We start from the raw sequence: 12,413 nt of genomic DNA on the forward strand, positions 1-12,413 counted from the left end.
TAGGGCAGCATCTCTTGGGATGAGAGGTCAGAGAGTGTAGCAGCATTCTAAGGGAACTCTCATAGCCTTGGTCTCTGATCTCTGATTTAGGTACTGATTAATTTTGGACTCTCTGACTCGAGATTGGTCTCCAGTCCTTTTTTTTGTTTTCTCGGACAACAGGGACTCGATTACAGCACTGATGTACTCCTCATTGATATGTTGTCAGTGAACACAAACGTATGATAACAAACTCAAACTTTCTGAAACATGAATCTAAAAAAAACATAATTTTTATTTCCTTTTTTACAACTCTTGAATTTCATTTGGTTTTACCCATAAACCGATATGCAAAGGACTACAGTTTGGGTCAAACGAAACACATAAAATATTTATTCTTCATCCATTAAATCGAATCTCTTGAGTTATTGGTTAGCTGGATGAACTTTTCATACAAACAAAAACAGTAAAGGGGCACCATGCCTGCATAGTAACTCTACATGGGGTTTTACAAGAAACACCTGACACATGGGCATACAAGGTTGCATCTTTTTAAAGGTGTTGCAGCAAATACATTCTCAGCTCAGTAAACAACATTTTGCTCTGTAACACCACATCGATCTTGAGTAAAGAAGGCTGGTCCGCAGTTACTTTATATCAAAAGTTCTTAAACCCGAAGTCAGTCTGCACTTTCAGAAGATCTTGTTTCAGAAGTCTGTTAGATGTTGCTCTGAGATAATCCTCGTCGTACGCATCTTGAGATGTTGCCAGCGATTAACCTACTATCTTGAAGCCTCACTGGAAGCCCACCACTGACTGTCTTTTGGGGCAGCTACTTTAGCAACAAGTAGTCTTTGTACCAAGATGTCACTATCTCATACCTGTGATAACTCAACACGGGGGTGGTTTTCTTCTTGAATTTACTTCAGTTGACGAACGACTGTCTTCGAGGAAGCTGGAAATCGAACCAAGGATATAGAAGACGTGCGCAGAGCTAGCAAACAATACAGCGCTCCTCAGAGTAGTGAGGCTGGGAATTGATCCAGAGGTCTTGAGACCAAGACTAAGCAACAAGTCACTCTAAGAGCCTCCCTGGTTGGATGGTTTTGTCAAAGTCCGCAATAGCCTTACAGATGTTTTGAATTGTCCATTCCTCCTCTGTTTGTAAAACATGCTGGAGAGTGAATGGCCCTTGTTGAGTTCGTTCCAATTCCACTAGGTGTGCACATGTTCCCAGAACTAAAATTGAAAGAATAAAAAACAGAATCATGTTCACGTATCGTGCCCAACATTGTTGGAACCATTTTCGTGGTCAAACAAGTTTGAAAAATAAATGCACGGTCTTTTAGAAGCAGGTGACGCAAACTATGAAAGGACCAGCTGCTCAGTACTAGACATGCTCGTTGGTCTAGTGTTTAAGATATCTGGCCTAATATTTGGGGACGGAGGGTTGAAATCCCATTTTTCCACAGGACTCAAAAAGTACCCAGTACACAGTTCTTATCACAAATGCAAACTATTAGAATGAAAAAGCTCCTACCTTTTCCTAGGTCATGGATCAGTTGCCGTACATAGAAGCCCCCACCACAGTGAACATCTGAAGAAAAAAAAATGGGGGGTTGAATAAAGAAGAATTGACAAAAGTAGGATTGGAACCGATGACATCCAAATTAACTCTCTACGTCTCTCTCTTATGTTGGCGGTCTGCTTATTTTGTCAATATCTTTTTAGGGGTGCCAGTCAGAAGCCATACAACCCATTAAGTGCCGTGTAGCCAGGGATCATACCAAGTTTACGATACAATACAACCTAGGAAGCTGCAGCCAGGGGATCACCTTAAAGGGATCTGATTGGTTATCTGCCTACGAGTACAAGTCATGGCAGAGGTCGCCCTACGCTCGCTAGATAAACAATGTGACAAAGTTGAGCTGAGAATAGCAGCAATTGAAAGTGAACAGGTGATGGCGGCGACTACAGGAGCCTTTCTCAAACCTCGGCTTAGGCTCTGGCTCCAGGCTTCGTCTGATGCTCGAACTACCAACGTGTTGAAAGTACTTGCTGCTCCAAAAATGTATAGGACCAAAAGCTGGTTCACACTTGCAGCATTTTCACTGTGAACGCATGAGCCCAAGCTGCAGGCAGGGCCCAAGCCAGGGTTTGTGAAAGGCCCCAGGAATGCGCCCATAATCTGAGGAGGGAGCCATGGAAGCAAGACTGTGCCACTTTATAATGATGATGCAAAAGAAGACAACTGTGAATAATTGAAACTCACCCAGAGTGAAATATGGTGGTGAAAATTGGAGGGACTTGAGATTATGCACAGTGACTGGTCTTGCTGGTTTAGGCTGATTGATTTCACCAGAGCGAGCTAGGTCAGACATCCTTACACCACCCATCTTCAAGGCAGAGTACCTGTTAAGATAAGAAATTTCCAAATGATAACACAATGGGGCTTAGATTTTGAGAAAAACTTATATGTTGCTGGAAGTAAAGCACAATTTGACCTCTTTCTAAAACAACACCTAGCTCATTTTTTAAACGGTTCTAGGAAACCTTAAGATGAGCAAACCCTGGTACCATTGTGCAAAAAATTAGGAATAGTTGATCACCATCTCTTACGTCCATTACTCAAAGAATGTAAGCATGGATAGCATGTTTTGTGCCTATATATGCCCTACTTTCGCTACCAGTGCATTGCAGTTTATACGCCCAGCCAGTCCCCAGAGAAAAAGTATAAACAATATGAATATAAACCACTTACAAGGGCGGTACTTGCATTATATTGCCAACAAATCCTTCAAGCGAAGCTTCAACCATGTCCTGTGTTACATGCCCTACAAGAAAGTGATATAAAAAGAGTTGTAAGAGAGCTGGCCTCCAATATGGTAACATCCTAACCCTGTGGTAATGCACACGGGACCAAAGATCTGTATGGTGCATAGCTTCGAATCCCACCTGAGTAAATATGTATGTGTGTTTTCACAGGAATCAATGAAGTACTGAGCCTTTATGGAACTAAACACAGATTACTGGTCTAAAGTGCAAATTTAGAATAGCACTCCAACGTAATTACACCGGGAAAGCCACAAGTACAAAATCTGTCAAAAAAGGTAGACATTTACCCCTGAGTGAAGAGACGCATTAGACCGATTGCGCAACCAATGTTAACATGCTATCACATGGTTTATAGTGGGTGCTACATCATCGTAGCTTCTCAGGATTGGAATTTGAGCATGAATAAGTGTCAGACATAAAAATATTACCATTATATGAATTTCCCAATTAGCCAAAACCTCTGAATTCTACTGTTTCCCATTTCACTTTGACTCTAATCAGCTATAATCAGTAATTTTAACATTAACACTCACCCTTTAGTCCACAAATATTTAAAGGATAGTTCTCTGAAAGTATTTTATCTTTTGACTATTGTACACCGATCCTGTCGATTATCTTCTAAACCCCAAAATATCAGGACCATCAATTAAAAATGTACTTTACCTGATGGCAACTGAAGTGTAACTTTGCCGAGTGCATCCTGTGTGTCTGTAGCTGAACCAAGACATCCGACTGCGTGGTAACGCTGTAACCCCAACCCCCCAAAAATAAGAATAATATTAGTAACATAATTCTAAGGTTAAATTCCAAGGGCTCAATTTCATGGAGCTGCTCAAGTAGAAAACACTGCTTGGGTTTTTTAAAAGTCTGTCAATAAATTTAAGAGTTTATTGAGAAGGGTTGGTAAAGAGTAGACCAATCAATTTCAAAGAGCTGCTTATAGAAAATATTGCTGGACAAAAATCTATGTGAATAAATACAAAAGCTTATAGATTAAGATTGGTAGAGACAGACCAAATTCAAAGTAGGATTTAAAAACTTCACATTGTATGAGTAGAAGCGGTTGAGGTTTGTGGTAGCATCATGTGAAAGTCTCTTTTAAAATAGTCTTGGTTCAGCTGTTGACAACTCAACGTTTCGATCAGTATGCTCTGATCCTCTTTAGGAGGACTGGACTCTGTTGCTGGATGCTGCCGAAAAGATTAACCGGTACTTGGGCTTGACTCAATGGTGCAACAGCAACAGAGTCCAGCATCCTTCTGAAGATGATCAGAGCATACTGATCAAACTGTTGAGTCGTCAACCACCGGTTCTTCTCAGAACCAACACTACGCAAAAGCGATGTACACATGAGAAGAAGCATACAGGCCTGACAGGGTGCCAATGCATTGCACTGTAAACCTATAACTTGATCCTGGCTACACGCTAGTTAGCGGTTGTATGGCGACTGACTGGCCCCCCCCCCCCCCTCAAACAAAGAAAATGACAAAATAGGGAGACTGCCAACATAGGGCTAGATAGCTCAGTTGTTAGAGCACCGGCAAGTTAATCCAGTGGTTTTTGGTTTGAGTTTTATTCTAGTAAATTTCAACCCCAAATCAAGGAGGGCATGAATGAAACTGCAATGCGTTTACCTTTCTCCCTTTCAGCATATTAGTCAGCATCTTTGTACCTCTCCCAACTCCAACCACCAAGACACCTGAGGCATTCATGTCCAACGTTCCACCATGTCCAATCCGAAGTCGCTTGGATGGCTGTGAGATTCCTTTCGTCTTGTGATGGCTGTGGTCCTGGTCTTGACGTTTTTGTTGCGTGAACAAACATTTGAAAACAAAAACAGTTAGGTTTTTTTCACATTTGTTTCCCCCCCCCTCAAACCAACCAACACTACACTGTGTCTTATTTATGACTTGTTTATCTCCTTTCTTTTCATTAAAATACCAAGAACCTATTTAAGCAGTAGTCTGTACCTCACATAAATTTGGGCCCTGAAATTCCAACAACTCTTAACAACATTGTAACTTTCTTACCACTGAAGAGGATTTGCTTAAGTCTGTTGACTAGGAAAGCTGAGGTAATTCCAGTTGGCTTATAGACAGCAAATAGGCCGTTCAAATCGGACACAAAACGCTGCTTACATGGGACACCAGGCATTTTCAGGGACGGTCTTGCCTGCAATTAGAAAAATCAAAAATCAGATAGCACTCAGGATACCCACCTTTCATTTAACCAAACCATCCGACCTCCCAAGTCATATAAGAAATAATGCCGTTCACACCTCATACATAAAGCATGCAGGCATAAGGTTTATTGCAGTTCAGAACCGCAATGCGTTGTGGGTAGGCAGATGGGGCAGTTTACTAAGCGGTGTATGTTGTCATGCAAAACTTGCGCACGCATCGCCTATTGTATTTGTGTGGGTTCAACAGTGCCTCTCTTGATATTTTGCTATTCGTGATAAACCTTATTAAATAGGCCGAAAAATAAACGTTTGCAAAGAAAGCGAAGCGATAGGTTCGAAATATAAACCTGGGAAATCGCTCCGGGATTTGGCAAGTTTTTGTCTTTTTTCTTCAAAAATAATTATTTTCTCAATGATGAGATGTTTCGAGTGTTCATTAGACATTGCAGATTAAGTTTGTGCCCTTACAATTTGTGTCATGATTTATGAAAGTGGTAAAAACTGGGCAAATCTGGTGACTAGCTGTCAAAATTGTTCATGTTGGACTACTTCTAGCATCTATAAGGCTCCCCCGTGAACGGGGAGCTTTATACTATAGTTTCTAGAAGTAGTGTTGGACTGACTGGAGCGGACCAGATTGTCATTTGCCACTCGAAATAATCTCGTAACCCTCCGGCCTGGCAGCCGTCTGGAGGAGGGTTACGTTATCGCAACTATTTTGCCTAAGATTAAGAAATAACAAAAAATGTCATATGCTGGCGCATTCCCTACGAGCCACTCGGCAATTTAAACCGGCTGAATGTGTTCACCTAGCTCTTAGCTTGCTTTGTGTGTTTTAAACATTTAAAGGCAAAAGACTAGCCTTCAGCTTCACAGTTAATGTGTCTAAACATAATGCATATAAAATAACTAATCTGTGAAAATTAGAGCTCAATCGGTCATCAAAGTTGCGAGATAATAATGAAAGAAGAAAACACCCTTGTCACACGAAGTTGTGTGCATTTAAATGGTTGGTTTTGAGACCTCAAGTTCTAAATCTGAGGTTTCGAAATCAATTCAAATTCGCTGAAAATTACTTCTTTCTCGAAAACTATGGCTCTTCAGAAATCAGAGGGAGCCGTTTCTCACAATGTTTTATACCATCAACCTCTCCCCATTACTCGTCACCAAGAAAGGTTTTATACCAATAATTAATTTGAGTAATGACCAATAGTGTCCACTGCCTTTAAATAGTGAAACAAAACAAAAAATAAGATTTTAAAAAGAAACTTGTAACGATAATTTTTAAATGTTATTCATTGTATTGTTTGTGCTAAACTGCTACGGTAACCTTCTTTACTTAGTCTTTACTCTTACCCCGACTCTAATTTCCTCGTTTTGTACACGGCAGCCATCGGCCGGCCAACCTTTGAAAGCCCACCGCCCACAGTAAACAAACGATGATATGGGTTGATTCATAAACGACTTTTGTGACCTTTTGCTCTGCTAAAAAATAGGTTTTTTTTGTTTTTGTTACTGCGATACACATACGGACGTCATCGGTATACGGGGTACCATACAGTCTTACAACGGAACCAGTCTATATTCCTTGTTGAGAGCGTGTTCAGAAAATAGAACACATACAGTACGGGGAGGTGACGAGTGCTTCATTTCGCTAATTTCTGAAGGTAAACGAGAAATCTGAATCACCTTCAGAAAATGAGTAAGGAGACATTTTGAAACCTCCCTGTACTGTATGTGTTCTATTTTCTGACTACGCGGCTGACGCGGTAGTCTTGGTTCAAGACTCTCCTGGATGTGTCACAAGAGGGCGCGCTATGTTTCTGTTAAGCAATACTTTTTTGTACTTATACGGTGCTTACAGGCTTTATGGAATTGTGCCCCGTTTTTCAAACATGACAAAGAAAGTTTAAATAATTATGTTTGCCATCATATCCTATAAACAATGTTACCACACATCAAAAGTCACTGAATAATTAACCAGCTTGAGTCTTTTCTCTATTCAAGTTCTCATTTACTCATTTATTATTTTAACAAAAGATATCTCATAATACAGACATTCAACTTTTTACATGTTGCTCTTTACTTTTTCGGAAACTACATAGTGCCACGAGATGAAAAAAACAGAGAAAAACTCAATTACGAAAACCTCTGGAAAACCTTGAGGCTGCCAGCAAAATGTACCTATTTAAGATTTGCTTTTTTATATCAACCAAATTTGTAATATATAATTATAGCAATTATTACACAAACAACTTGTGTTGCTCTTCACTTTCCGGCAACTATACATAGTCCTACAGGATTAAGAACCAGAGTTACACCCAATGAGCAAAACCCTCTGGAAAACCTTGTGACTGCCAGAAAATTGTAACTCTTTATGGTTTGCTTTTTGATATCAACCAAAATTGTCTGATATTTTCAAATAATTAAATTAGCTGTGTTCTAAACTGAAGTTGCAAGCTAGACCTATATGTGTCTATATAGACCTTCTTCTGGTAGCAATTTTCCAAATACCATCTCTTGTTCCTCCCCAAACCCTTTGGAATACTTTTTGATCAGACACATTTTGCCTGCTATACAAATGCAACGCAGGAAATTAATATAATTACTATTAAGTAAAAACAACAAAGTATTAATTATTTGAGAGAAATTAAAGCAAAGTTTTCCTGTAAATTGAGTTCTGTCACAAAATGAGATTGTTGCCCCATAATTAGAGATAACACCCAATGAGCAAAAAAAACTCTGGTTATGGCTGCCAGAAAATTGTTACTCTTTATGGTTTGCTTTTTGATATCAACCAAAATTGTCTGATATTTTCCAAATAATTATATTAGTTGTGTTCTAAACTGAAGTTGCAAGCTAGACCCAAATGGGCCTATATAGACCTTCCTCTGGTAGCAATTTTCCAAATACCATCTCTTGTCCCTCCCCAAACCCTTTGGAATGCATTTTCGTCAGACACATTTTGCCTGCTATACAAATGCAATGCATGCAAATAATACAATTACTATTAAGTACAACAAAGTATTAATAAAAGAGAAATTAAACCAAAGTTTTCCTGTAAATTGAGTTCTGTCACAAAATGAGATTTGCTGACCCATAATTGCAAAGATCAACACAGTGTACAATTGTGGGTTTTTCCCAGTTCATTCATGACACATTTTGCATCCCATTGGGATTTCATTTGAAAACTATTGTCAAAAACTGTTTTATAAAAAGATAAGTTTAATCTCATTTATGATTTGAGCTCATATAAAAGGGGACGTAACACTCATTGAGCGAACAAAATTCGGGGAAACCTTGTGGCAGCCAGCAAATTGTACCTCTTTCAAATTTGTAATTTATATCAACCAAATTTGTAATTTGTTTAGCATTATAAAACACAAACAACTTGTTACTCTTCACTTTTTGGCAACTATAATTTATACATAGTCCCACAGGATTAAAAACCAGAGTTAACACCCAATGAGAAAAACCCTCTGGAAAACCTTGTGGCTACCAGAAAGTTGTAACTCTTTATGGTTTGCTTTTTTATATCTACCCAAAATTGTCTGATATTTTTCAAATAATTATATTAGCCGTGTTCTAAACTGATGTTGCCAGCTAGAATGACCCATATGGGCCTACAGACCTTTTTCTGGTAGCAATTTTCCAAATACCATCTTCGTCCCTCCCCAAACCCTTTGGAATGCTTTTTCTTCAGACACATTTTGAGGTAATATAAAAGGAATTGTACAACATTAATTTTAGAGAACAATAATCATTCCAGTCCTCTATTCAAGAACACCTCATAAATAGATTCCTTAATCTGGTTGGTTAAAAGTGGAGCCATTAAAATAGCCGGGCCTCCTTTTTCTGTCAGGATGACACTATAATTATACTGTGTGTAGGGACACAGCAATCGACTGCCCCGCCCTGAAAATAATTAAAACAACAGAGTCGCAAGACACTGTATTCAAAATCAAGGCCCATGATGTAGGCCTTGTCAGTTCAGGAAATCATTTAACCAATCAGATTACAAGAATTTACATTATTTGGTTTATAAAAGAAATATTGACTGCTAAATATTCTGGGGGACAGTTAAAATTATAGGCCCTCAGCGATGTTAACACCATCATGATAGTTTTGACATCACCGATGGCCTAAAATTTTAATCCCTTATGCTTTGTAACTGAGCCAACATCTCTTCCAGGGTGTAACCTGTGCCCAATTGCATAGAGGTGCTTAAACACACAAACTAGCTAAGCAAACAGATTATGCTACAAGAACAAGGTTTTCAGCCAAACTACCATGTCGCATGTACAACTTTGGATTGGTATCCTGCTCATTTTTAAGCAATATTTTTTTGCTTCTGCACCTCTATGAAAGTGGGCCCAGCGGGTGTTCAGAAACCTTGCCCCACCAGCCAATCCCTAAAAAAACAGATTGAACACACACAACTGAATTTGATAGCCTCCCCCCTCCTCTCCCAGAAAGTATGTAACTTTCCTTGCTTGCCCCCCCCCTCCCCCCCCCCCCTGGTTACATCGCTGAATTTTTATAAAGACCTGTGATCATACCCATACTCTTTCCTGACTCATTTTGAAGATTGTTGAACCATATCTTTATCTAGGATAATGCTTTGCAAGTTTATCACCATCAGATAACTGTACTCAGTTGTGATCACAAAACAAAGGGAACATGGCCATATTCCAAAAAGGGTCTGTATAGTCTATATTGGTTCAAATAGTTTCAAAAATAGTCACAATGATGGCAGTAGAAGTTTGCTGAAAACAGATGACAAAAATGCCTACAATCACTTCACACAATCACTGTCCACTTTTAAATCACCAACACACACAATCACTATCCAAATACAATGCCAAAAGTTTCCAGTCACAACTACTGCCATGCATAGATCAACTGTCTTAATATCACTGGATTATGTCAATTCACACTGAAGTTTTGCATTGCTGCAAGCTTGAAAAATGCGTTTAACTATAAATCTATGTACAAGATAATGAGTTGGACATGAAGTATCATAATGTACAAAAGTCGTACGTAAGTAATAAGTCTCACATAATAAATCTCTTTCATACATATCAAATATGTATGAAAATTAATATTATTTATGAGATAATAAATTACACGTACAAAGTGGTCAGTTGTACATGATACATGAAAAATAGTACACAAGACTTTGTGTACATATTAGAGGTACAAAAGGTAATAACTCATGTGTACGAGAAGTGACCCGTACACAGTACATGAGTTATCATTAATAATGTGTAATAGTTAGACTGCAAATAGCAGCTAACTATAGAGTCATACGCCTGAGCAGTGAGTCAGATGTATGAAACAATGAAAAACTAACCATCTTGTACTGTGATTTCAGAAAAACTTAAAATTTTCAAGTTTGAAGCATAATTGTTTTGTTTGAATTTACTTTATTGTTGTCTTAATACAGTCCCAAATGGCCACATTCACCTTTTGAATTAGTCTCTTTAGGTTGTAGTAAAAATACCATTAGATTTGTTATCTTTTCTAAAATGTTCTTATCTAAAATCACTTTTTGGATTAAAGGAGAGAGTGATACTGATTACAGGTCTTTGATCTCAAAATACCCTCTAAGGGAGCAAAAGTTTCACATTATTGGTTTAAATCAAAGTGCACCCCCGCCCCCCCCACCCAACACCACTGGACAGAAGGCTTTTTTACTCAATTGGTATTAACTTATAGTTATTAGTTACTAATAGTTACACTTCTTTACAAAGCTTAGACCAATGTATGATTTTCCTATAACAGTTTCAAGGCACTGGACATTTTTGGTAATTGTCAAAGATCAGCGTTTCACTTGGTACATCCCAACTGCATATGCATAAAATGATAAATCTGTGAAAATATTGGTACATTTGGTCAACTGCAAGAAAATAAACACCCTTGTTGCACGAAATTTGTGCTCTTTTAGATCCCTGAGAAAGAAACCATGCCTGAAGTCTTTTTCAGAATCAAATATTTTAGTGAGAAATTAACTTTTTCTCAAAAATTAACACCTACAAAGAGTTGTTATTCACAATGTTTTATACTATCATCAGTTTATTATGCTAGTTAATATTTTGAGTATTTACTAAACATGTCAAGGCCAATTTGTGTAGATTAATGATTTGTAAACCAAAATGCTCAATCGAGGGTTACGTGTCTATGTTTCCTTGGGGGTTTTTTCTGCCTTTCTTATGCAGTTTCCAAAAGGAAATAAAATACCAGAAATGCATTTTTTGATCGGACAAATTTGAACATTTGTTGAAACATGTTTTATTTTGTTTTACTTTTTGCATCTGCATTCCAAATGGCAATAAAGACCAACAGGAAGCAAAAACTAGATACAATTTCTCCAGGGCCCAATTTCATAGAGCTGTCTAGTGGTCAACTTTGTGCTTACTGTGCAAGTTTCCATTTCATAGCGCTGCTATTAAACTGTAAGCACGCAAAAAGTTAGGCTAACCTTTTGGTGCTTACTGTGTAAAAAGGTGAATGCGCAGGATGGCTGCCAAATTTTTTGCTAACCTGTGAACTACAAGCTTATGCTTAAGCAAATTTTTCTGCAACATTAAGCACGAAAATTGGTTGCCATTAAGCAGTGCTATGAAATTGGGTCCAGGTTTGTCCTCGAGTAGCGGTAAGCAACTGAGAAGATCAAGTCGGCACTCTATTCATCTTGTAGGAGATGATCTTGCAACTAGGAGTCTCTGTAAAAGAAATGGAGGAATAAGAAAAGTGATCTTTGAGCCTGAAATTACAAGAAACAGTGAAATTTACAGAAGTTTCAATAAATAACCCTAAAAGACTAAAGACTAGAGTTTTGTATGTATGCAACACTTTTGAAAAGGTGAAACAACAACTTTAAGTGAAGGTTAAGTTGTAAAAAAAAGGCTTCCTTTTCCAAAAACCCAAAACCCCAAACCATTTAAAAATAGGGATGAGGCGATCAAGCAAATGAGTCTTTTTTAGACCCTAATTAGATCAATGTACATTTTTAAAGAGCATGATCACACTGCTTTAATACTGTTAAATCCCATGTTGATACAACTTTTGGTTTGAAAGTTGTGAAGTTCGGAAGTTGCCAAAAATCAAATAAGACATTTGGGCTTTTGAATATAAACAAATGTATTTTTGAAAACTGTACGCTTATTATTGGCCTGTTTTGACTTGTTTCATCATTCTGATATTTTCCGACAAATGAACCATTTAGCGTGATAGCATCACATGGTGCATTCGATTAGCTTCTCAAGGTTGACCGTGCGGTGCTCATTCGGATGGGCCCCTGACATGAGCTAAACGAATGGTCACTCGTCCTCTCGTGGTGACGTCATGTACCTGGGGCCAGCCCCAAGTGACCCATTCCACAAGCAGGGCACTTGGGGCTGAACCGAGTGAGCCC

General features: G+C 38.4%; 1 protein-coding gene across 2 annotated transcripts; it reads right to left on the bottom strand.

Annotated features, from left to right (window-relative positions):
* Positions 1-254: 254 nt before the first annotated feature.
* Positions 255-6,547, bottom strand: LOC139940649 (pseudouridylate synthase TRUB1-like). 2 transcript variants are annotated; one of them, XM_071937001.1, is made up of 8 exons: positions 6,353-6,547; positions 4,845-4,986; positions 4,449-4,624; positions 3,478-3,559; positions 2,741-2,813; positions 2,252-2,391; positions 1,520-1,576; positions 255-1,218 (listed from the first exon to the last, which is right to left on the bottom strand). In XM_071937001.1, the coding sequence occupies exons 1-8, from the start codon at positions 6,452-6,454 to the stop codon at positions 1,055-1,057; spliced, it is 936 nt and encodes a 311-aa protein (XP_071793102.1). In that variant the 5' UTR covers positions 6,455-6,547; the 3' UTR covers positions 255-1,054. The 2 variants fall into 2 exon arrangements, with proteins under 2 accessions (XP_071793102.1, XP_071793103.1); XM_071937002.1 differs by having other exon boundaries at positions 4,449-4,609; positions 6,353-6,546.
* Positions 6,548-12,413: the final 5,866 nt, after the last annotated feature.

The sequence above is a fragment of the Asterias amurensis genome, chromosome 8, assembly GCF_032118995.1.
Source record: "Asterias amurensis chromosome 8, ASM3211899v1".
Taxonomy (NCBI): domain Eukaryota; kingdom Metazoa; phylum Echinodermata; class Asteroidea; order Forcipulatida; family Asteriidae; genus Asterias; species Asterias amurensis.

Bases quoted from the DNA above. Each gene is read 5' to 3' on its own strand.
- LOC139940649 (XM_071937001.1), bottom strand. From the start codon at position 6,454: ATGAATCAACCCATATCATCGTTTGTTTACTGTGGGCGGTGGGCTTTC. The intron at 4,987-6,352 runs GTAAGAGTAAAG...TTCTAATTGCAG, and splicing joins ACGAGGAAATTAGAGTCGGG to GCAAGACCGTCCCTGAAAAT. The intron at 4,625-4,844 runs GTAAGAAAGTTA...GTTTGTTCACGC, and splicing joins TAAGCAAATCCTCTTCAGTG to AACAAAAACGTCAAGACCAG.